At 36.2% G+C, this 21,218-nt stretch overlaps 1 protein-coding gene across 2 annotated transcripts in view; it reads left to right on the top strand.

Moving 5' to 3' along the window:
- NUDCD1 (NudC domain containing 1) overlaps window positions 1-21,218 on the top strand; it is a 46,102-nt gene that overhangs the window by 11,613 nt on the left and 13,271 nt on the right. The window contains exons 3-8 of one of the 2 annotated variants that reach the window (XM_086465007.1): window positions 6,246-6,431; window positions 8,492-8,675; window positions 11,845-12,030; window positions 14,562-14,769; window positions 17,170-17,314; window positions 19,545-19,670. In XM_086465007.1, the coding sequence (XP_086321133.1) occupies window positions 6,246-6,431; window positions 8,492-8,675; window positions 11,845-12,030; window positions 14,562-14,769; window positions 17,170-17,314; window positions 19,545-19,670 (1,035 nt within the window). Of the gene's footprint in view, window positions 1-6,245; window positions 6,432-8,491; window positions 8,682-11,844; window positions 12,031-14,561; window positions 14,770-17,169; window positions 17,315-19,544; window positions 19,671-21,218 lie in introns of both variants that reach the window. The other variant, XM_086465009.1, reaches the window with a different exon arrangement.

Genomic DNA, 21,218 nt, shown 5'->3' with positions numbered 1-21,218 from the left:
GATTGCTTGATGTTTGTAACACTGGAATATAGCTAGAAAATATTCAAAGTTTTCTCCTCCAGTTGTATAATACTTGGACTTGATTTTTTGACCTTCAGCTCTTCTTGCAAAAACACCTTTATTTCTTCTTATATTCAAATAATAGAATTGAGGAATTGTGGCAGCAGTAATTCATCTCACACTTAATTAAAACCCTTAATGGTATCTATATTTTGATCTTTCTGAATTCCGGTAAGAATTAGCTGGGGAGTACTGTTTCTGTAACTTTCATTTAACTTCAGTTCATAACTGTTAGTGGCACCAGAAACAACGTGGGAATTCTTTTTGAAACAAGTCAGAATAAGGAAGCAGATAAAGTGAAGAACAACAAAACCATTTAGACTTTTGTGTCAGGGTTTTAAATACTTGACTCTTTGTTATTCAGAATGCTGGGTGTGCACATTTTTTCTCAGTTAGAGACATGTCAATTGCTTAGGTATTTTGATTTTTTATAATAATTAAATTTTGCATTTGTTATGGCTACTATGTGGAAATTGCCGTATAACTTACAGCTTTTATTTTTTTCTTTCTCTTTTGGTATGTTTTGTCTTTTCTCGTTCCCTGCCTTTTCCTTGCAAAATTCATTCTTATTTTAAATCTCTTAAGAAATATCTCTTGTTTGTACAGTATGACAAACTGTGACTTTGGAACAATACAGTTTCTTGGTATAACTTAAAAAATTTTAATCTTACAGGCATGCCAAAGAACCTAAGTAAAATTTCACTACTCACCTGTGTAAGCTAAGACATGATTACTTAAATGAATCCTGGTGTGGGGGAGTCAGGAATAGTAGAGGGAATTTTTAAGCTTGTATTTTACATTTTGTCTCATACCTGCGTGCCGGCTCCTTAACCTGAGCAACTAGAGTACACTCTGGCTTGGTCTGCCCAACTTTGCCTGTGGAGGAATGGTTTGCTCAGTTTCCACACAAATTTGAAACCTGAGCTGCTTAAAAGGCTTAAAATCGGCATTGATGTCATAGGCAGGTGAGATAAAGGAGCTGCTGAAAGGAAAGGGACTTCTGTAATAGTGAAGGCACCCAGATGAAATCTGGAATAGAGGAACAGAATGACAGAGGCCAAAAGGAAGCAGAGTATGCTGTCAAGAAGTATAGAAGTGGGCAGAGCTAGAATTAAAGGCCAGTGGAAAAGATAAGAGACTTGGTAGTGAAAAATAGTTAAAGAAAGGAAGAATCTTTGTAGAGAAATGAAGGGAAATGAAGAACTGGGTCTGATGAGAAGCTGCATCTAGTTTTTTCTGAAAGAAACTGCATTGATGTCATTTAAACCTAATTACAGTGAGTAAACCTGACTTCTGTTAAAATGACTGTAGTTGTTTTTGCCAGTTCTTGCTGGCATGATACAGGCCTAAGTATCTCAGCATCTGCTCATGCTTCTGAAGTAGGGAGTTACTGTTAACCCCTGTTAACCAGCTGGTGAACAGAGAAACAGTAAGTCAGAAAGCAGATCTGACACAAAACGGGTTTGAGGACAGGTGCTGTTTCAACTTGAGTAAGTCCATCCTTTCCATTGTCAGACTGAGGTTAGAGACTGTTCTAATAAATGCCTCAAGTTAAATTAGTGAACAGGAAGGTTATGAATAAGAGCATTTCCTTTCTTGCTTATTGAGAGGAAGGCTTTGTAATGTGTGGTGAAGATTATTTTTCACTTTTTTCAGGAGATACATTGAGTCCTGACGTTCCTGCTCAGGACTGATAAACCTGATGTGAGCTTTAGAAGATTAAGTGGTTGATAGTTGATGTTGTTTTTTTTTTCAATCACATCCAAAACTATTTGAAACTTACTGTTAAGATTCACTTAAAGGCTGACAAAAGTGTGGTCTTCTGTAATGTTACATAGTATAACCCTATAAATCCCTGTTAACAGGATGCTGCTGCTTCTTCCCGTAAAATGAATGAGATTTAGATTTTTTTTTTTTTTCCCCCTAGACACAATAGTCGTTGCTAGTTACAAGGGAACACTTGTGTTGTAGAAAACACTGCCTTTCAGTGAAACCTTAAAATTAAGGAGCAGGCCAAAATTCTTTGTATCTAGTGTTTGTGGGATTTTTGTTTTTGTTTGGGTTGTGGGTTTGGTTTGGTTTGGTGTGGGTTTTTTTTGTTTTGTTTTGGGTTTTTTTTTAATTCTTTCATTCTCCCCTCCTGAATGTGTTATAAATCAGTGGAATAGTTCAAGGGGCACAGTGATGCAACTGAATCTACAAAGTGACCCTGAATGCTTCCAATAATTAAAAATAAAATTTGCATCTTTTCCATTGCAGGTTTCATAATAGCCCTTGTGCTTTTCGTAGTACACAGTAATCTCTAATATGAATTCGAGTGGGCCCAAAAGGCAAGCAGGCTATCCATTTGTCTGCTGGTCTCTTTTGCTGTTGCTTATTAAAACGGTACTTACCCAAATCCAATTTCTCTTGCTTACCTTTGAACATGTTTTATATGCACATCTGATTTTAATAACATCTAGAAAATATGAAGGATTTTAAATCCCTGAAAATACAGGATTCTCAATAAATGAGGCCCTGGCATGCTTTGCATCTACAAATGTGCTCTTTCTGTATTGCACACACATGCACAAGTGCAAAGAACTCTTCTAAAGATGATGCTTTGTATGTATATTTTTGGCTGCCTTATTTCATAGATCAGAATGACTGAGTTTCTTTTACTATAAGGAGATACGTATATAGATGGTTTCCCCCCCCGCCAAGTTATCCATTGCTTGAGTGAAAATAGAGGGGTGGTAGATGCTTAGAAAATATAATAATTTGTGGCTGAAATTGCAGGGCCTCTAATGAGATGCCATTTTAATGTGATACCTTTTCACTGCTATTTCTTGATCTTATGCCCACCCTTACTATAGTAAGAGAGTGCATTTTGTGTGGCACGGAATAGATAAATACTTATTCCTCCCAGGTTTTAAATACAAAGCTATACTTCTGTTGGTTTGTGCTGCCTTTTACATGCTTGTAAATCTCTTCAAAACTGTCCCTGTAATGTTTTTCTTACAAGTACTATTTTTCTATTTTGAAAAATATATTTCACTTAAATATCCTTTCATTTTAGTGACACTTATGCTGATTTTTAGTAACAAGGGAAGAATTTTCTTGTTGTTAAGCAGAGTTTTCTGATTTGTGGAGCTTCTAAAACAATTGTAGATCAACTGACTGGAAATAAGCCTAGTAAAATAAAACTGAAAATAGTTTAATTTGCTTTATGACCACTAGTTATGTTCTCAGCTTTGTTGTTGGGTTTAAAAAGGGAAATTTTGATCTGTGAAGGCCAGTCAGGCACCTTTTTTTTTCCAGAGATGGCTGTTTATTTGTTCATATACATGTAGGTACACTAGCCTGCAAAATATCTATGAAACCTGTTGTATCTCATTTTGTTTCATTTATGATGTGTGTATATATATATAAAACTTCTGCGAGATGAGGGGAAAGGACCAGAACTTCATGAGAAATATTTCCTTAAGATCAAGAACAGAAACAACAGGAATTGGTTTTCTTTGTTATTACTGAAGACCTTTTTGGAGACCTCAGATCAGATCCTCGTCTATGAATCAGTGTAAGGGGCAAGGTGGTGAATATTTTTTATTTTTTTAAAAATTACATTGTTAGTGTTCACTATTTGTTGTAGAATCACAGAACAGCCCAGGTTGGAAGGGACCTCAAAAGATCGTATGCTCCAGCTTTCATGGGAAAAGGAGCCTAGGTGAGATTATCTAGTACCCTGTCCAGGTGTGTCCTAAAAACCTTCAGTGATGGGAACTCTGCCATGTCCCTGGGGATGTTGTTCCAGTCATTGCTTGTTCTCACTGTAAAAAAATTTTCTTATGTCGAGATGAAACCTCTCCTGATGCAACTTTTGCCTGTTGTCCCTTGTCTTCTCTATGTGACTTCTTGCAAAGAGAGAGCCTCTGTCCTCTTTGTAGCCACCCCTTAAGGACTGGAATACTGTGATGAGGTCCCCCTGAATCTTCTCCAGGGAGACAAGACTTAACTCCTTCAGTCTTCCCCATAGGACAGCTTCTTCAGCCCTTTGATCATCCTCATGGCCTTCCTTTCGACCATTTCCAGTCTGTCTGCATCTTTCTTCAGTGGTGTGGACAAGAATGGGCGCAGTGCTCCAGGTGCCGTGCTGAAAGGAGCGGCCTGACTGTATCTGTATCTGCTAGTAACGCCCCTGCCCGTGCAGCCCAGGATCCAATTTGCCTTGGTGGCTGCAGCGTTGCACTGCTGACTCATGTTCAGCTTGTTGTCCACCAGGACCCCTCCGGTCCCTTTCAGGAAGGCTGCTCCCCAGACTCACGGATCCTAGCCTGTACTGGGCTCTTTGGTTATTCTGTCCCAGGTGCAGGACCTTGCACTTCTCCTTGTTTATCTTCACAATGTTCTTGCTACCCCACTCTTCCAGGCTGTCTGGGTCTCTGTGCAAGGTGGCTGTTCCTTGTGATGTGTCTACCTCATCACCTAGTTTAGTGTCTTCAGCAAATGTGGTGGGGGTGCTTTCAGTGCCATCATCCAGGTAGTTTATGAAGATGTTGAACAGCGTGGGGCCTGGTATCGATCCCTGGGGGACCCCACTTGTGGCAGACTGCTAGCCCGTTTTATTTAGCAGCTACTTAGTGCAGTTGAAAAACTTCAAGCAATTAAAATCTATTTCAGTTATTTGAAAGATTATAGAGATGTGACTGTGATATTGCTGAATCTCCAGTCTGCATCTTATGTTTTTCTGTAAGAATATTTTGTTTGTGCTCTTAATACTGCAGACTGATCTACTTCATAAGTAGCTGCTCAAGCTGTGTTGCCGATAAAGCATGTGCTGATGTTTTTTTAAACTGTGGTACCAAGTTCTCTTCAAATCACAAAGATTTGGTCAGGGTTTTTTTCTGGCAAGCCTCTTGGATATTCAGAGATTACTTCAACTCACAAAAGTGGGGTAAATTGTAGTCCTAAGCAGACAGTGGAGTTGCTGACGTTCTGCAAGGCAAATAATTATCAGAGAGTTACAAAGCTTTATTCGGCAAAGAAAGGGCCGTATGTGAGTGTGAAGGCACAGGATAAAGGATAATCCCTAAAAGATATCCTGGAAGACATGCCTTTGGACTCAATGACAACAGTTAAATTTACAGCACAAAAGCGTTTCTTCTGTTAGAATTAGCCAGAAGTGAAGAAGGCAGCACAGAACTAAAGCAGGACTTCTGAGAACAATTGCTAGAAATATAGATGAAATTGACAACCTAACATTAATTTTGCACTAGTATGCCATCAGGCTGATTTGTGTAAAGTTTATACAGTAAGAAATACTGGATTTTTCTTTTTTTTTGATGGATTTTTTTTGGTAAAATTCAGTGATATGTGTAATTTTTTAAAAAATCCATATGTCTTTACTGTTCACTGGAGAATTCTGTCATATCTGCAATTTGTTTGCTATAGTGCCTCTGTTTATTCATGCTTAAAAACTGTCCATGCTCGTAGTTTCGTTTAAAAAGTGATTGCAGTGTGCTACTGATAGAGTATGCTTAACAAATTCATGCTGATGCATAGTATAGTCATAGCGTGATGAAAAAGTTATTTGCAAATGTGATATAAATTAGTACAGCTTTTCTTCACTAGCTAATCACAGTTGTTGCTTCCCTAACTTGCTGAATAGAACGACCACTCTAGGAAAGGTGAGAAATTACATATCAGCTTGAATATACCAGTTGTGTAAGAGACTAGGCTAAAATTCTTTTTAATTTAGAAGTGAGTTTTTTATGATCTAGTTTGAGTACAATTCTGTGCCTTTAATTTCTTTTAAAGTCTCCGCATTTTGTCTGGAACTGGAATTATTTGATGTAAGTGACTAATTATATGGGAATGCTAGGGGAAAAGAAGTGAAAAGCCATTTTTAATGCGAAATGTAATTAGTGCTGTAAAATGGAAGGAAAAAATTTGGGTGCTGAAATACCAATCATAGAATACTCATGCTTTTAGTAAATAGAAACCAACTCAATGATGAAATTCCACCACTTTTTCCATATATGTGCGAATGATGCTTGCTACCCCGTTTTTTCCGAATATGCTCAACTGCACAAAGAAACTGGTGAATTGCTACTGAGATTTGTTATTCTTAATTTGTCTGTAATACTTTGGTATTGAAATTTGGTAAATACTTCATAAAATCTTAGGGCGTGACTGTTTGCTTTTAGGACACTGCTCTACAAAAACCAAGAGAAGTTTTCAGGCTACCTACAGACTTGACAGCTTGTGATAATCGCCTTTGTGCCTCAGTACACTTCCTGTCTTCCACATGGGTTACCCTTTCTGATGGTACAGGAAGACTGTATTTAATTAAATCAGGCAAGCGTGGAAACAGTGCATCTGAAAAGTGGGAGGTAAGTCTTGCAGTAACGTATTTAAGAATTGTACATCTACCAAATAATTTTTATTCTTGCATTTCTTACTAGAATTACATCTGTGTAATATTGTGAAGAATTAAACTTTAAATCATAACTCTGTGTCACTGTTAGAGCGTTGTGTTCAATCCTGTATCAATTCATGACTAAATTAATGAAGTCTTTATGTACAAAATACTTAAAATTAGAGTGTTTGAAAAGGAACGACCTTTTGAAGAAGAGTCTGCCTAAGTAAAAGTGAGGGTTTCTAAATTGGAGGGTAAGTGCTTGTCTAGCAGAACTTTTTCTAAAAACCCATTTCCCCTTTCCCTTCCCTATTCATCTGTGTCTGTCTAGGATTTCCCCCCCCCCATTGCTTGCAATTCAACTGACTTGTGGAATAATACACGTTTTTCGTTTGATTTTGTTTTTAAATTCTGAAATTATTGTCAACCAAGCTAAAAGCTGCTTTTGTTTTTAAGTTAGGAGAATTCTGGCTTGTGTGATGTTTGTCTGTACAGATGTAATTATGCTTGAAATATTCACCATTTAATTTGCCCCATCTTAAACATACATCCAGAGAGAATAAAATAAAACTTGAACAAAACTGCTGATTAAATAGCTTTGATCAGTAACCCTGAGGGTTACCTGCAGAGACGTACGATGTAAGCAGTATTATTTCCACCTCTCTGGTAGGGAAAATCTTCATACTGTGCACTTAGCTCTGGAAAATTATTGGTGCCTAATATTTTTACTTAAAATTGTTGGTTGTAAGTGAAGTATGTTTTTATGTTTTTTGTGATTATATTCTTTACGTAGTTAATTCTTTGAAAGAGACTTGATAAGGAACATTTTTTTGTATCCACATCAAAGTGATCTTACTACAGTAATAATGGTATTGTTTATCCTGCTTGGACACACAAATATAATTGAGTTACATTTCTACCTGAGCTACTATGGGTCCTGTGGTCTGTGATTAGTTCCTCTGTATTCATGAGAGATGAATCTGGTATAAAGCACCCACATTTTGCAACTGTCCTCTTTATTTGAGGGCAGTTTCCTAAGCAATCAAGGAGGCTTTAGTATTGGCAGGAACTTGGGTGTATGTCCTGAAATGGAAAATTTCGGCATGATGGATTAGCTCCTTCCCATACATCTCTTGAGAGTTCAGTAACTAGGAAGTTGCTCTTCCTGTTCTTTAGATAGTTGGTAATAAATACCAACTGGTCTTTACTCTGTTCTGAGTGAGAATGCTGTAGGTACCAACTGCTAAATGTCTCAATCTACAAGATGTGCAGCCCTTCTGTATGAAATTATTTCATGTTTACAGTGGTGCTTATTATCCTTTCAATATGACAGTAATATTTTTGTACTCTGCCTGCCTAGTCCCATCCAAATATTGGATGGACTTTTCCAAACCATATACATAAAAATTAAAAACCTTCCAACCCTAGCTTCTCCTAAACATGAGTATTACACTCCTTTATTTAATTACAGGCTTTGTAAAGATAGTAGCCAAATAGAGAGAACCCCCCTCCCCTCAGTACTGGTTGGTGATTAAACACTGGCAGCGATGCACTGGACCTATTTATCTTCTTGTTAGCACAGGTCAAGGCCTACAAAGATTTTTGAGGATGTTGGGGTGTTTAGAGAAGCAGTGAGGGCCTTGTTGAAATGCCTATGTGTTCATCTTGTGTGTGAGACTGTGTCCCCCGGTTGGTACGCTGTGTTTATGGGTTCTGTTCATCAGTTGTACCTCTGCTTACTGTAGTAGTAAAGAGCCATAATGCAGATGGTTTTGTGGATCGTTGTGCTTTGTTTAATGGGCCCTTGTAATGGTTTCCTAATATAAACAATTATAATTAAAAGCGTTTCAGAACGGTGCCTTGATAGCCAAGGAAGAAGGAAGCAGACGTTCATGGGTTCATATTGTCAGAGAGGTTTGGGGGAAGCGAACTTTAACTGATTTGACATTCTCTGAAGCCTTTCTCTGCTTTCTGAGAAACTGCAAGATTTCCAGTTTTAACTGACTGAGTTTTTACTATGATTTTGTCTTCTAGATTGTGTTTAATGAAGAACTAGGAAGTCCATTTATTATAGCACACAGTGTTTCGTTTGTAAAATCTGATCGGCATTCAGTAGCTGTGCTGCTGCTTAGGGTAGAAAAAGATGAATCGGACACAAAAGGAAGTGGATTTCATGTTACCTTGGAATGGGTTACAATTGCAGAAGTAAGCAAAGAGGGTAAGTGTTTTATATTTATATTACTGATGAATAATGTTTAAAAAAACAAAAATCATGCTTTTATTCTTTGTATTAGAAGTTGATTGTTCCTCAGGTTCTGGTATTTCCTTTCCCCAAAACTTCAGCTTGGATTTTACATAGATATTTTTTTCTTAGATTTTCGGATCAAGTTATTGGTTGTAGGCCTAAATTCTGACAAACATTTGGAAGACAGGAAGAAGGAATTTTTGTGTGTGTGGTTAAGCTTATTGGAGAACAAGGTAGAACTTTACTTTGTGGCGTTCTGAAATGCAATTCCTGTTTAGCTTGATCTTTTAAAATCGAGGTTATACAGAACTATTTCTAACTAATGTCTGTTGTACTTTTCAAAATGTTGTACAGCTGCATATGAGTTTTTGTTTGGTTATGTTTTGGGGTTTTTGTGGGGTTTTTAGCCTCCAGTTAATGGTGTTGTGGGATTGGAATTAGTATGAGATAAATATAAGAACTGTGGCATAAAAAGTAAATACTGCATATTCTAGGTTTTCCTACAATAAAAGAATATGAAGTTATTCAGTTAATTTTAGACCAACACATTAAAAACAGTTAGTGTATTAATACCTAGTAATTAATGTATTATCCTAATAAAGTTTGGCAAAGAGTAATATATCTGTTAAATATGACCATATATACTTACATTAAATATCATGATTTCCATAAAGGATACAAGACCCCATGCTTAAGCATCTGATTTAAAGATGTGTGGAGTAAATTAACTTACCTTTTGGGGAAGAATGTGATATGATCTCGTTCATTATCTTCCAAAAAGTGTAATTTTGATACTGGTAGAAACAAGATCTTTAACTACTTGAACTAAAGCAGTTCGTTGCATACTGCGATGTTAATATCCAAATGTTCCTCAGTCTCCTGCATATGTAGTATGGGTAAGAGAATAGAATAGGATATTTCTGTTGGAAGGGACATGCGGCAATCGTCTCTCTAGTCCAACTGACTGACCAGTTCAGGACTGACCAAAAGTTAGAGCATGTTATTAGTGGTATTGTTCAAATGCCTCTTAAACACTGACAGGCTTGGGGCATTGACCACCTCTCTGGGAAGCCTGTTGCAGTGTTTCACCACCGTCTCGGTAAAGAAATGCTTCCTGTCCAGTCTGAACCTCCCCTGGCACAGCTTTGAACATTCCCACACATCCTCTCGCCGAATACCAGGGAGAAGAGATCAGCACCTCCCTCTCCACATCCCCTACTCAGGAAGCTGCAGAGAGCAATGAGGTCGCCTCTAAGCCACCTTCTCTCCACACGAGACAAACACAGAGTCCTCAGCCACACCTCACAGGACATGTCTTCCAGCCCTGTCACCAGCTTTGCTGCCCTGAGTGGCTTTATTCACACTGTCTGCTGTTGAAACTTTGGGTGATGCAAATATTTCTGAGAGCGCCAGAAAGCCACGTGAGATTGCCTTATGCTTTTGTGGCCAGCTCAACAAGAGAAAGAAAGCTCTGAACATCACCAGTTTTATCTTGTAAGAAAAATTAAATCAGTAATACTGCCAGTCTAGAACTGAAGACCATTGCTTAAAGAAAGCACTAATACAAACTTTTATTGTCTTTTGTAATACTGTTTATTTTCATAAACAAATTTGTTTTTACAGTGTATTTTTTATAATTTATGACAAATGTTCGTGGAATTTTTTTTTTTCCATAAATGAATTTAAAAATCTTTCAAAAAATCTTGCAAGTTCTCCAGCATTTCCAAGGAACAGACAAAATTTTTGTAATTGCAGAGATGTAAATACCAAGATTCAAAGCAAACTTTTAATTATGGAGAGAGAAAGAAGTTTTGATTTCTTTTAAGTGTCTCGCAAATCAGTCATATATGAACCAGTCTGGGATATAAAAGCTGTTTTGAGGAATTGCAATACTTCACATCACTTTTCATCAGTAGGGAATTGCTATGCTTAATTTTTCTTGAAATTCCACCTGTGGGTGCAGTTTATCAGATCAGATCGTAGTAAAAATAAGTAGTTAATCAACAAGCCATTTCTCAAATTACCAAAATCGATGCTTCATCAAAGCAAAGCCTTAAAACATAGTTATGCTGATGAACACTGCTAACTACCAGAATTACATTATAGTCTGGTTATTACTCTCTACTTCACTTCTTGCTCAGCAAACAAGATAACCAACTGAGAGGACTTAAATTATACCTGGTTTATCCATTATTATCTCTATTCTCCTACGACTTCAATGTTTCTCTAAGTTTAACATTGAGGTCAAACAGGAACACATTTTGGAGCGCTAGAGTGGCATGGATGATTTTTACCATCATAATCTGGTCTTGACTAATACCTCTGCTAATGAGTTCACAGTTTCTTTTGAGTAAAGTTGTGGTTACAAGTACAGTGATTTCTTTTAATGAAGAGATAAAGCATAAATGTGAAAAATGAAAGAATTCCTGGGGATAATTTTATTCACAGGAATATATATAATTTATAAATCTATAAAATTTATATAATTATATAAAATTCCTGTGGGAATTTTATTAAGTTGTTCAGTTTCTGCTAAAAATCCGTTTGTACGGTCTGTTGTTATTCAGAAGTTGATCAATTACTGAGGACTCTGCAGGCAGTAAGACTCTAATGGGAAAAGAGCAAACGTTTTGCTAGAGCCTTACTGGTGTTTTGAGTCATCGGTACTTGTCTGTTTGGGAGCACAGCAGGGAATGGTATGGTCCTTGGGGCCAGTAGCTAACATCTGGGACCTCCCTTTTAAAGGGCAGTGTTTTGCAAAAGTTGAGGGAGATGGGCATTTTCCATTATGAGTGTAGTGTTACCACAAGCTATTTCATTGCTTCTCAAGTTCTTACAGCAGCTCAAAAAGTATTTGGAAAACTTGTTTGTGCAGAGTCTGTGAGTGGTTTTGTGGGTTACTGGGCTAGCTGTGATGAACAGAGACTTCGTAAGAAAAAAAGGGCAATGTTAGATCAATTTTAGGGTTTACATATTTAACAAACTCATTGGAAAACAGAAGATAAATTTCTTACTGAGCTACGGTACTGTGATTTAACTGGTAGGATTGCCTAGTATTTTTAAGTGTAATGCGATTCTGGTATAATAATTTGTCTTCTAGAAAAATATTACTGCTGAGATTTTATTTTATTTAATTTTGTAGGTGATCATAGATACGAAATCTTTAAAAGGAGAGTTTTACAAGGAAAATCAGTCCCCCATTATGCAGCAATAGAGCCGAGCGGGGATGGTCTAATGATTGTTTCCTACAAACCATTCAAATTTATGCAAGGTGAAAATGACCAATTGGAGGAAAATGACAATGAAAAAACAACAAATGAAAAGAAAGGTAAGACTCATCTGGCAAGTTATGATAGGCGTCTATTTCTTTTTGGAAACTCTAGCAATAAATATTTGTCTTAATATCTATCTTCCAGATTTTAATTTATTTTTTTATAAGGACAGATTGGCTTGTTTGTTTATTTCCACCCTGGGAAGTTGTATTTTGCTCAAACCTGTATGAGAAGCTTCTTTGGCTACGAGACACTTAAAGAATGTTATTGTCCGAAGGAAAAGGATATTTTGCCAACAGCACTATACTAAGTATGTGCTAGCAGTTGGATTGCTAAATTAACACCCAAATTTAGGCATCTGGCTGAAGTAGCCAGTCTTCCTAAATGAGAGAAGGCAGTGTGGCACCCATTGACTCCCCCAAATAGTTCATCAGAAAGCTTTCTGATAAATTACGTATCCTGCCTTTCTAAATTTAACAAAACCCCAGCCTTTTTAACTTTTTAACGAATGAGAATCCTGTAAAAGATTATTTTTTCTGCAGTGGGAAAGCAGTTCAGAACAAATAATAAACTTCAACAAAAGGCATCCATGCTTTTTTTTTCTCTTTAAGAGCAAAACAAAATTATGTAGAAACCTATTAATAAAGTTGCTTTATCTTAAATATCATGGAGCTCTGCAAGGTGTATGTTTATGTAGTTATATTGTGATATTTCAGATTTGATTTTTGCTTCTGAATACGAGGCCTTGGTTAATGAACCTAACTGAGTGATACTAGCATGATCTTTGCCAATGGTGCAGAACTCTGGTTGGGAAACAATACAAAAAGATCAATTTTCTGGAATGTATTAATGTTACACACTGTGATGCCTGTGATGTTGTATGTGTAATTGTATTAAGAATAGTCTGTATGTATAAATCTTGAGCCAAAGGAGTTCTTCGGTCCACTGACCACCATAATGCAATGTCTATGCAGTTGTCACCTGAATTAGCTAGTTCAATGTTTTAAGGATTTTAAGAGCTGCTTGAGCTGTGTGCTAGTTGTGATTAAAGAAGTACAGTAGAGAGCAGTGTATGGCTCTTAGCAGAGCTCATTTCATGCATGTGTGTGCACGTACGGGCTTGCTAAAACCTGGGGATCTGTAACATGAAGTACTGTTTGCAGCAAAACCTTCAGGAAACTCCTCATTGCACAAAAATCTAACGGCACAGAAAGTGCTGAACCCTGAACTCCTAGTTTGGAGGGAAGTCTTAATACCTCTTTAAGAGAGAATTTGTCTTTTGGCTGTAATTTTAGTTGCATGGTTATACAAAATTGCAGGCATAATAGATACCAGATAATGAAACAAAATGTGCTAGCAATAGAACTCTAATTTTTATAGGAGTTTACAACAATAGGTAAAGAAATATTAAGGCAGTTATGTTGTGCATCAGTATTTTGGTTTTTAATTTGTTCTTTCACAATCTCCTGCACTTTTTTGACATTATGAGAAGGCTGTCTTGAAGATGGAGGAGAGGGGAAGTCTAAGCTACTTTTTTGGTGTCATTCAGTTTTCTTACAAAATCAGACTTTTGATCTCAGATACAGTCTGTGTCAAAGTTTAGAATTTTGAAGGCTGTTGTATCTCAGATACTGATCGTTTCTGGGAAGTATATTTGTAGCACCTGTGACTGATCTATTGCAAACAGCAAACTCATGATGACAGGCAACAGTGTAAGAGTCCTTCCAGGGTCACAGTTGCTGACATGAAGCTTAGATCAATGAAATCCTGTATTGTGTTGTGACAATTTGAGAGCTCCCAAAGCGTCTATCCATACTTTACTTTTTCCTCTGAATGGGAAGGTAACATGTACAAGATTGCTCCTTAGGAAATGAATGCATCTGTGTTTGTGTTTTCTGTGACCAACTGTGCACTACCCAGTCATGCTGTCAGGCTTCCTTTTGGATAAACATTTCTCTTAAAAGGTCACTTCTTGTAGCAGTTTAATAATCAAGATAGACATCAGGTGGATTCTAGAGCCCAGAGCAAAAGTCAGTCATTACCTCTGGGCAGTTCATTTCCATCGACTGAGGCAGATGAAGACTGCTTGCTCTTCTAAAATCAGTTCTGTTGAATAGTCAGTGTAGCTTCTGGCAAAATAGGTAAGAAAAAAATGTTCACATCTGCGAATGGCATATACTTCTGAGCATGCAGTAGCTTGTCAGTACCACTGCACCTGGTGTCTCTTCAAGCAAATTATTAGTCATTAATGTTTCAGTGTATTTAAGTACATTTTGGTTATCAATTTTATAATGCTACAATAAATGTAGAGTAATAGTTAATGCCCATTGTGTAACTCTATCAGTGTATTTGAGTGTAGTTATGAATATAAATTGCTCTCCAGACAAGGGACACAAATGAATTTGATTGGCTAAAAAAATTTCTCCATTTTATAATCAGAATATATTTTATGTAAATTGTTCAGAGTAAAAGTTAATTTCTGCTCTTCAACAAACTTCTCTTCCATATCTCCCAGCATTGCATGCTGTGGAATCCGGGACAGCATTTGTAATCTAGGTTGTATTCTTCTGCATGTTTCCAATTGCAGACCCTCTCTATTACTGGCAGCAGTCTGAAGATGATGTGACAGTAACAGTTCACATTCCTCAAGACACCACTAAGGATGACATAAAAGTACGCTTTTCTCCTGATAACATATGTGTTACACTGAAAGACCAGCCTCCTTTGATGGAAGGAAAACTCTATTCATCTGTAGACCATGAAAGCTGCACATGGATAATTAGAGACAACAAAAGGTGTTGTATATGGTTTTTAGTTTTCCTATTGATAGAAATTGATTTCAAAGTGTATACCATGTATCTCCTACTCCTGGCCCCTCTTGGAATAGGCTCATTTAATGCTACACGCCGCATCCCTCCTTACAAGAATCTATCTCCTCTGCTGAAAATAGTTCACTGGCTTTTGCAATGCTGTCTCACAGTACTGTTTCTTTAGCTAACTGTGAAAGTAATCCCCTCCTCTTACAGTTATTTGCTTATAAGCTACATGACCAGCTGTTTTCTACAACATAGAGCAGCCTTTCACAAATAATAAATTCTTCTATTTCAGAGAAAAGGCATTATGTATAACTGTCTGTAATGACAGATGTACCTATATCAGACCAGGAAATTAAAGAGTTTCTACTACTGAGCTGTGAAGCAGAGTTCTTCGCAATTTTGGGGATACATTGATGCTCATAACGTTAACCTTCTCACACTATTTTCACATGCTTTTCCTGTGTTTATTGGCAGCCAGTATTAATGCCCTGTTCTAATGTTGTCAGCTGCATATCTAAAACAATATTTGGTAACCTGAGCTGCTAGAGATTAACCCATGTGTGTCTGTATCACTATCTGTTTTTTTTATTCTCTTTGAGAATAATCTTGTCTATTCACTTTTAGTTGATCACAGTGGAAAAGTAAATAGGTAAACTCTTAAATGATATTCATACAGTGTATCGTATAGTTATGAAATGTTGGTGATAAATTCAGTAAGTAAATTCAGTAATACTTTGAAGTACTAAAGAAAACCTTTATTATTTCCAAATAGCCAGGAAGAAAAAATCAGGTATTAAAATGTTAAACATAGCTTTGTAAGCAGAGTAAACTTAATTTGTTTAACATTTACTTTTCCCCCTAAATTGTAGTATTGATTAGCCTGAATTTATCCTGTTGTTTGTGTTAATAATTTCTCTTCTACTTTGGCTTTCCACAAACAGAAGCTTTCTTGGTAATAATGTGACAAAAACTCTTCTTTGACTTACAAATTCCGTATATTTTCCTAATCCGTTGTACATTATGTACATGATATAAGATTAATCTGTATGACCTTAACATGCTGCTTTAGTTTTAGGTGGTTCTGCGAGGAGCAGGGAGTTGGCCTTAATGGTTCTTGTGGATCCCTTCCAACTTGAGATATTCTGTCATTCTACAATTTTTCCTTTGCTTTCCCTCATTAAAAATCTTGGCTTTTTCCAAAAAGCTTAACTGTAAAACATAGTTATTCTCTGAAAGAATTAAATAGAGGGACTAATATTTGTATATAGGTTGTACTGATACTTTTCAGTTGTTGATTATTAGATATCATAGTGAAAAATAATTCAGATGAGTAACTTAATATTTTATTAATCAATGGGACAATATTGTATGAATCTATTTCAATAGGAAATAGTAATTACACATTTCAATGTAATAAGTTGCACTCAGTTCTTGATGGTGGTACTTTAGTACCACTGTAAATCTGTTGATTAAAAGTCTAAAACTTGCTCCAAATATCTTCTGTAAAAGTGTGCTATTCCTAATACCAATGCAATTGCTTCAGAAACGGGCTCAGAGTTCACCAAATAGTTATTGCTATGATGCAGTAGTTAGCAACTTAAAAGGTTTTCCTGTTCTGTCAGGCAAAGGCTGTTGTTGTAGAACCTATAAGTGCATCTAAAAAGGTACTATAATAAAGCTAATGCTTGTTTTATCATTACATCCCTGTGTTGTTCTGACACGGTAATAAAATGGCATTGCTGTGTTGGTGCATCAGGCTGAGTCTCTTGTTTTCTGTTATATTAGTTAGTTATTCCTGATGGTTATACCAGGTTCTCTTTAGTTTGGGTTTTTAATTTTTTTCTTACAGGTTTCAGAAGTTATATCTCTTCTGAGATAATGATTTTAGATACACAGTGTAGATAATTAGCTGTTGTGGTATTTCTGAGGTCTATAAAATACAAATATTTTTGTCTTAGATGTTATGTAAAGCTAGCGCACACTTAAGTAGACCTATTAAGTACTACTGTAGTAAAATTTGTCACTCTTTGGATAGATTTATTTACAGGTGATCTTCTACAGTATTTGAAATATTTTAATAAGACTGGTTCAAGGGAAACTCCATTTACATTGGAAACTGTGAGGGCACTTACATGGATACATGCTCTTTGTTCTTAGACTCTTAGAAAACACATGTCCTTGGTCTCTTTTTCTTTAGAATATTTTCTGTCATAACAGTTTAGTTTGTATATGGAATGCTAAAGGTTCTGTTATGTGACTTTCATTATTAATTCAGTTTGGAGGGAAGTGCTCCAATCTACATTTAGAGCTTTTTGACTGATCTGAGAAAAGGATGCAGTGTTTTCATGTACCGTTCTTTGTCTTCTATTTGCATTTTAGTTTAGAAATTTCTCTAATTAAGAAAAATGAGGGACCCCGGTGGCCAGAGCTAATAGTTGGTGACACAAGAGGGGAATTCATTATGGACGCTTCCCAGTGCTCTGAAATAACTGAAAGCCTGATGCATCTTACCTCTGAAGTAATGGTAAGGAGTTGAAAATAAAACATTTTAAATTCTTGTAGATTTGCCTGTTGTCTTTTCTTCATATACTAATTTGTACTTCATTGATGTAGTTCATCAGTTCATTTACTATTCAGAATCCTCACTCTACATTCATTTTCAGCTGAAACTGTTAACAAACTAATGGCCCTAGAGTTGTGAATAAACTTCGAACAGTAGTATCATCTTCATGGGGGACTGAATTTAGCTTATGTGGTAGCGTCTGTGCACCAAAACAGAAGTCTGGTTTAACATTGAAAATAGATTTTGTTCCCACCACTTAGGATGTGGCAGTTAGTTTTTAAGCAGTTGATTTAAGTAATTTTGAAGGATGTCTGTTTCTTGTTTATCAATAGGTTAGCAACACTTTTATACTGTCTTCCTAGGGATACTGTACTTGACTTGTAGACTATAAGTCTAAATGACAGTTTTAAAAGGAAAATTTAGGAAAGCATAAGCATGGCTCATGAACTTTCTGGCTTTACTGTTACACAGGGAGTCTACTTAAAACAAAATGTAATTTTTAACTGCGCTTTGCTTGATACTTCCACTTTTGGTTTAATTAGAAAATGGCATCTCATCTAAAACTTCTGAAGTGTGACTCCCTATGGGTCTCAATATATTAGTTTTTGATTATTGCTTTTTTTAATAAGGCTGAAAAGTGTTACTGAAATAAATTCTGTTTAGTGCTCAAAATTGATTTCTTCCCTCTCCCTCACTATTTGTGGGCAAGGTATGGTAGTATATGTGTATGACCATAGATTTATTTGGAACTTCGAATTTCTTTTCTTTTGTAACTCATGGTGAGCTTAGTGATGGGATTTTTTTGTTGCAGCTTTTCAGCTTGTGTGCAATAATGATCATGTAAAAAAAAAAAATCCTTCCTTAAGTAACTGTTCATTTAATTAAATGTTACCTATTTTGTTATACTGCAAATTTAGCTACGTATGTATAATAAAGACCTGGATTCTTTTTGGTCATCTCAATTGCTTATGGTAATGATGTTTGCCTGGAAGGAAAGCCACTCAATGAAACATTAAACCAGGGGCCATCAAGAATGCTTGATAGAGGAGAGGTGAACCCGAAAGTCTAGCCTCTAAAGAAACAGATACCCTGGTTTAAGTCTTGTGCATTAGCCTGCAATGTATGACACTTAATTTTCCTGGTTTCTGTCATTTAAGAATGTTTCTATTTTGTCTCTTCATGTTTGTTTTCTTTGAACTTAAATTGGTTTAGCAATTAAAAAAAAATTGTGCTGATCTCCTTCACTTTGTGGACTGAACCAGAATAAAAGTTCTTAATAATCAGCTGAAATGGATGAAGAAATGAGCACAGAAACTCAAGAACTCCTCCCTGTCAGATGAATTGAGTCAGTGCCCTGACTAATCTTTCCTTAGACATTCTGTTTGGCCTCAACTTTCAGCTTATATTAGTTGTCAAGATGGTGTCTTTTTTGTACAAAAGCCGCATTCATTCACACTTAATGAGGAAGTGTATGTTTTTGCCCTCTGTTAAATAAAGGTCCCTTTTTGTTACTGTGAAATTAGTTCTTTAAGTATATCACAAAGGTAACATAGCTTGGTTGTTTTGAAAATTGTCCAAGGAAGATGTCATTAGCAGAAGTAAGTTGTTTCTGTGTGCAGTAATGTTATATCTTGCTGTCGGAGTAAAAGTGATGTTTTTTCCCTCTTTTTGACTTGTGGGGTGTGAAAAAAATATGCTTTTTTTCTTATTTTGAGTGCATTGAAAAATATACTTAACATTATTAATTTAAAATAATTATTAGCAAAGATAAAAGGAGGCATGTATTTAGCGCTACTTACAAAATTAATTAATCCATTTTTAAATAGCATTTCTAATGGCAATCTGAAAGAAGCTTACACTGACATAAATTTACTAAAGCTGCATAGGATTTCAGGATTGTGTACTTTTGCTACTTACAGAAGGGAATTTATAGGCCATGTTTTAGTGGCTTGTGTACATTTCCTTAATCTGAAATGGATTTTGTTGTACCTACCACTCATGCCGTCCTCCACAGCAGAAATCGTTCTGTTAATTTTGAATAAGTACATAATAGCTTGATCTTTAAGTATGTAAGGACATATAAATGATTCTTCCTGTAATACTGAACTTTTTTTTTGTTATGAAAAGAGATTTTTATATGTGTATTCAGGAGCTTGGATTTTCAGTGTAGTTTGTGGCCTTTTTATTCCAGAATCCAGACCCTGAAAAAGAAAACCCGCCTTGTAATGCTCAAGAATTAGAAGAATGTGATGCTTTTCTTGAAGACAGCGCAAGCTTGTGCAGATTTGATGGGGATACCTTGAAAGTCACTCATGTCGTAAGTGCTGCAAATCATTACAGAAATATTGTAAAACATTTTTTGTGGTATGCAAGTTGAATTCTGCTATCAGCACAAAAATACGTGCAAACTCTTGAAACCACATAATTTTCTTCCGTAATGTCAAATCACAGTAGCAACAGAAATTATCAACCAATATATGTTCTTCAATGACATTTTAATGTAAAAACAAGGCTCCTTTAATTCAAAAAATATGTATGCTTTCACAAGTGAGCCATTTGGAAAAACAAAGTTATGTCAGAATAATCGTAAGAAAAGGGGTCTTTCAGTGGCATAAAATTCTTCTAGATTCCTTAGGTTGCATTTTTCTCAAGAACTTTTCAGATAACCTGGTAGAAAGTTGACCCATTTTGCTAAGGAGTGGGAGCATAAATCACTTTATGATACTTGTTTGTGACTTACACTGGAAATAATACATTGGAAGCAAAATGCTTCAATAGGAGGCTTGATCTGGATTCTAAGTAACCTTGACTAACAGTAAGTTAGGACTTGATCTGGCCCATTGGCTGAAGCGGGAAACAAAATGATATGAAAAGTGTCACAAATTAAGTTGTGTGTGTCTTGGGTTTTTTGAGGGTTTGGTCTTTTTTTTTCCCAAGATTTCTTTACTAAGTTTGTGATAAACGTTGATGTTGCACCTCCTCACTACTTCTGTATCTCATAAAGTATATATAGGATAATTGGTTTGTACAGAAAATGTCATCATTACAGCATAAGATTGTGAATCAGTTCATAATTTCCCACTTCCTCATAATTTCCCACTTCCTCAGAAAAGCTCTGGAAGTCTTAAGTCTGTTGTCTTGCAGATAATGGTTTGCCTTTTTTTTTTAAAAAAAATTGTATCTTTTTTCCTTTGCCAGTACAGATACATACGTATATGTCTGTATGTGTGTATGTATATACGTATATATATGCCTGTGCATGCATCTGTGTTGCTAGAGAAAAAAAGAGATTCATTTTAAAGGCTAGCATGCTCCACCAAGAAAGTAGTCTGTTTTGTGGATACAGTGTGATAGGTAATATTTGTCAAAAGATAAAATCTGTGATTTGTAGGACGGCATTTTGTAGCAGCTCAGTTCAAATGCATTTTGGCTGTTCAGTGCTGCGTGGTAAGAGAACAAGAGACAGCAGGCATAATTAGAAACAAGAGGTTCAAAACTGGATGGAAGGAAAAATGTTTACACCGTGATCGTAGCATGGATCGGGTTGCCTTGTAAGGTTGTGCAGCCTCTGTCCTTGAGGTTTTCAAGACCAGACTGGATAAAGTTTTGAATAACTTAGCCTCAACTACTGCTTTTTGCCCTGAAGGGTAAGAAGTTTGTGTCCCGGAGACATTTCAAGGAGACAGACCAGGAGGAACATGATATCATGGGATCAAGAAATGCAGATCTGATGTGTACTGCTTTCTAGCAGGCAGCAAGACATTGTGGAGCAAGTTTGAACTTCACGGTGTTTGTAAAGAGCTGTTAAAAATGGGTAGCATAAAAGTAATCCAAAGGCTACTGTGTTTAAAGCATTATGGTCAAA

This window comes from Leptosomus discolor, chromosome 5 (genome assembly GCF_034619465.1).
Source record: "Leptosomus discolor isolate bLepDis1 chromosome 5, bLepDis1.hap2, whole genome shotgun sequence".
Taxonomy (NCBI): Eukaryota; Metazoa; Chordata; class Aves; order Leptosomiformes; family Leptosomidae; genus Leptosomus; species Leptosomus discolor.
The sequence above is the reverse complement of the archived record's forward strand: the minus strand, read 5'-3'. Positions and strand labels throughout refer to the sequence as shown.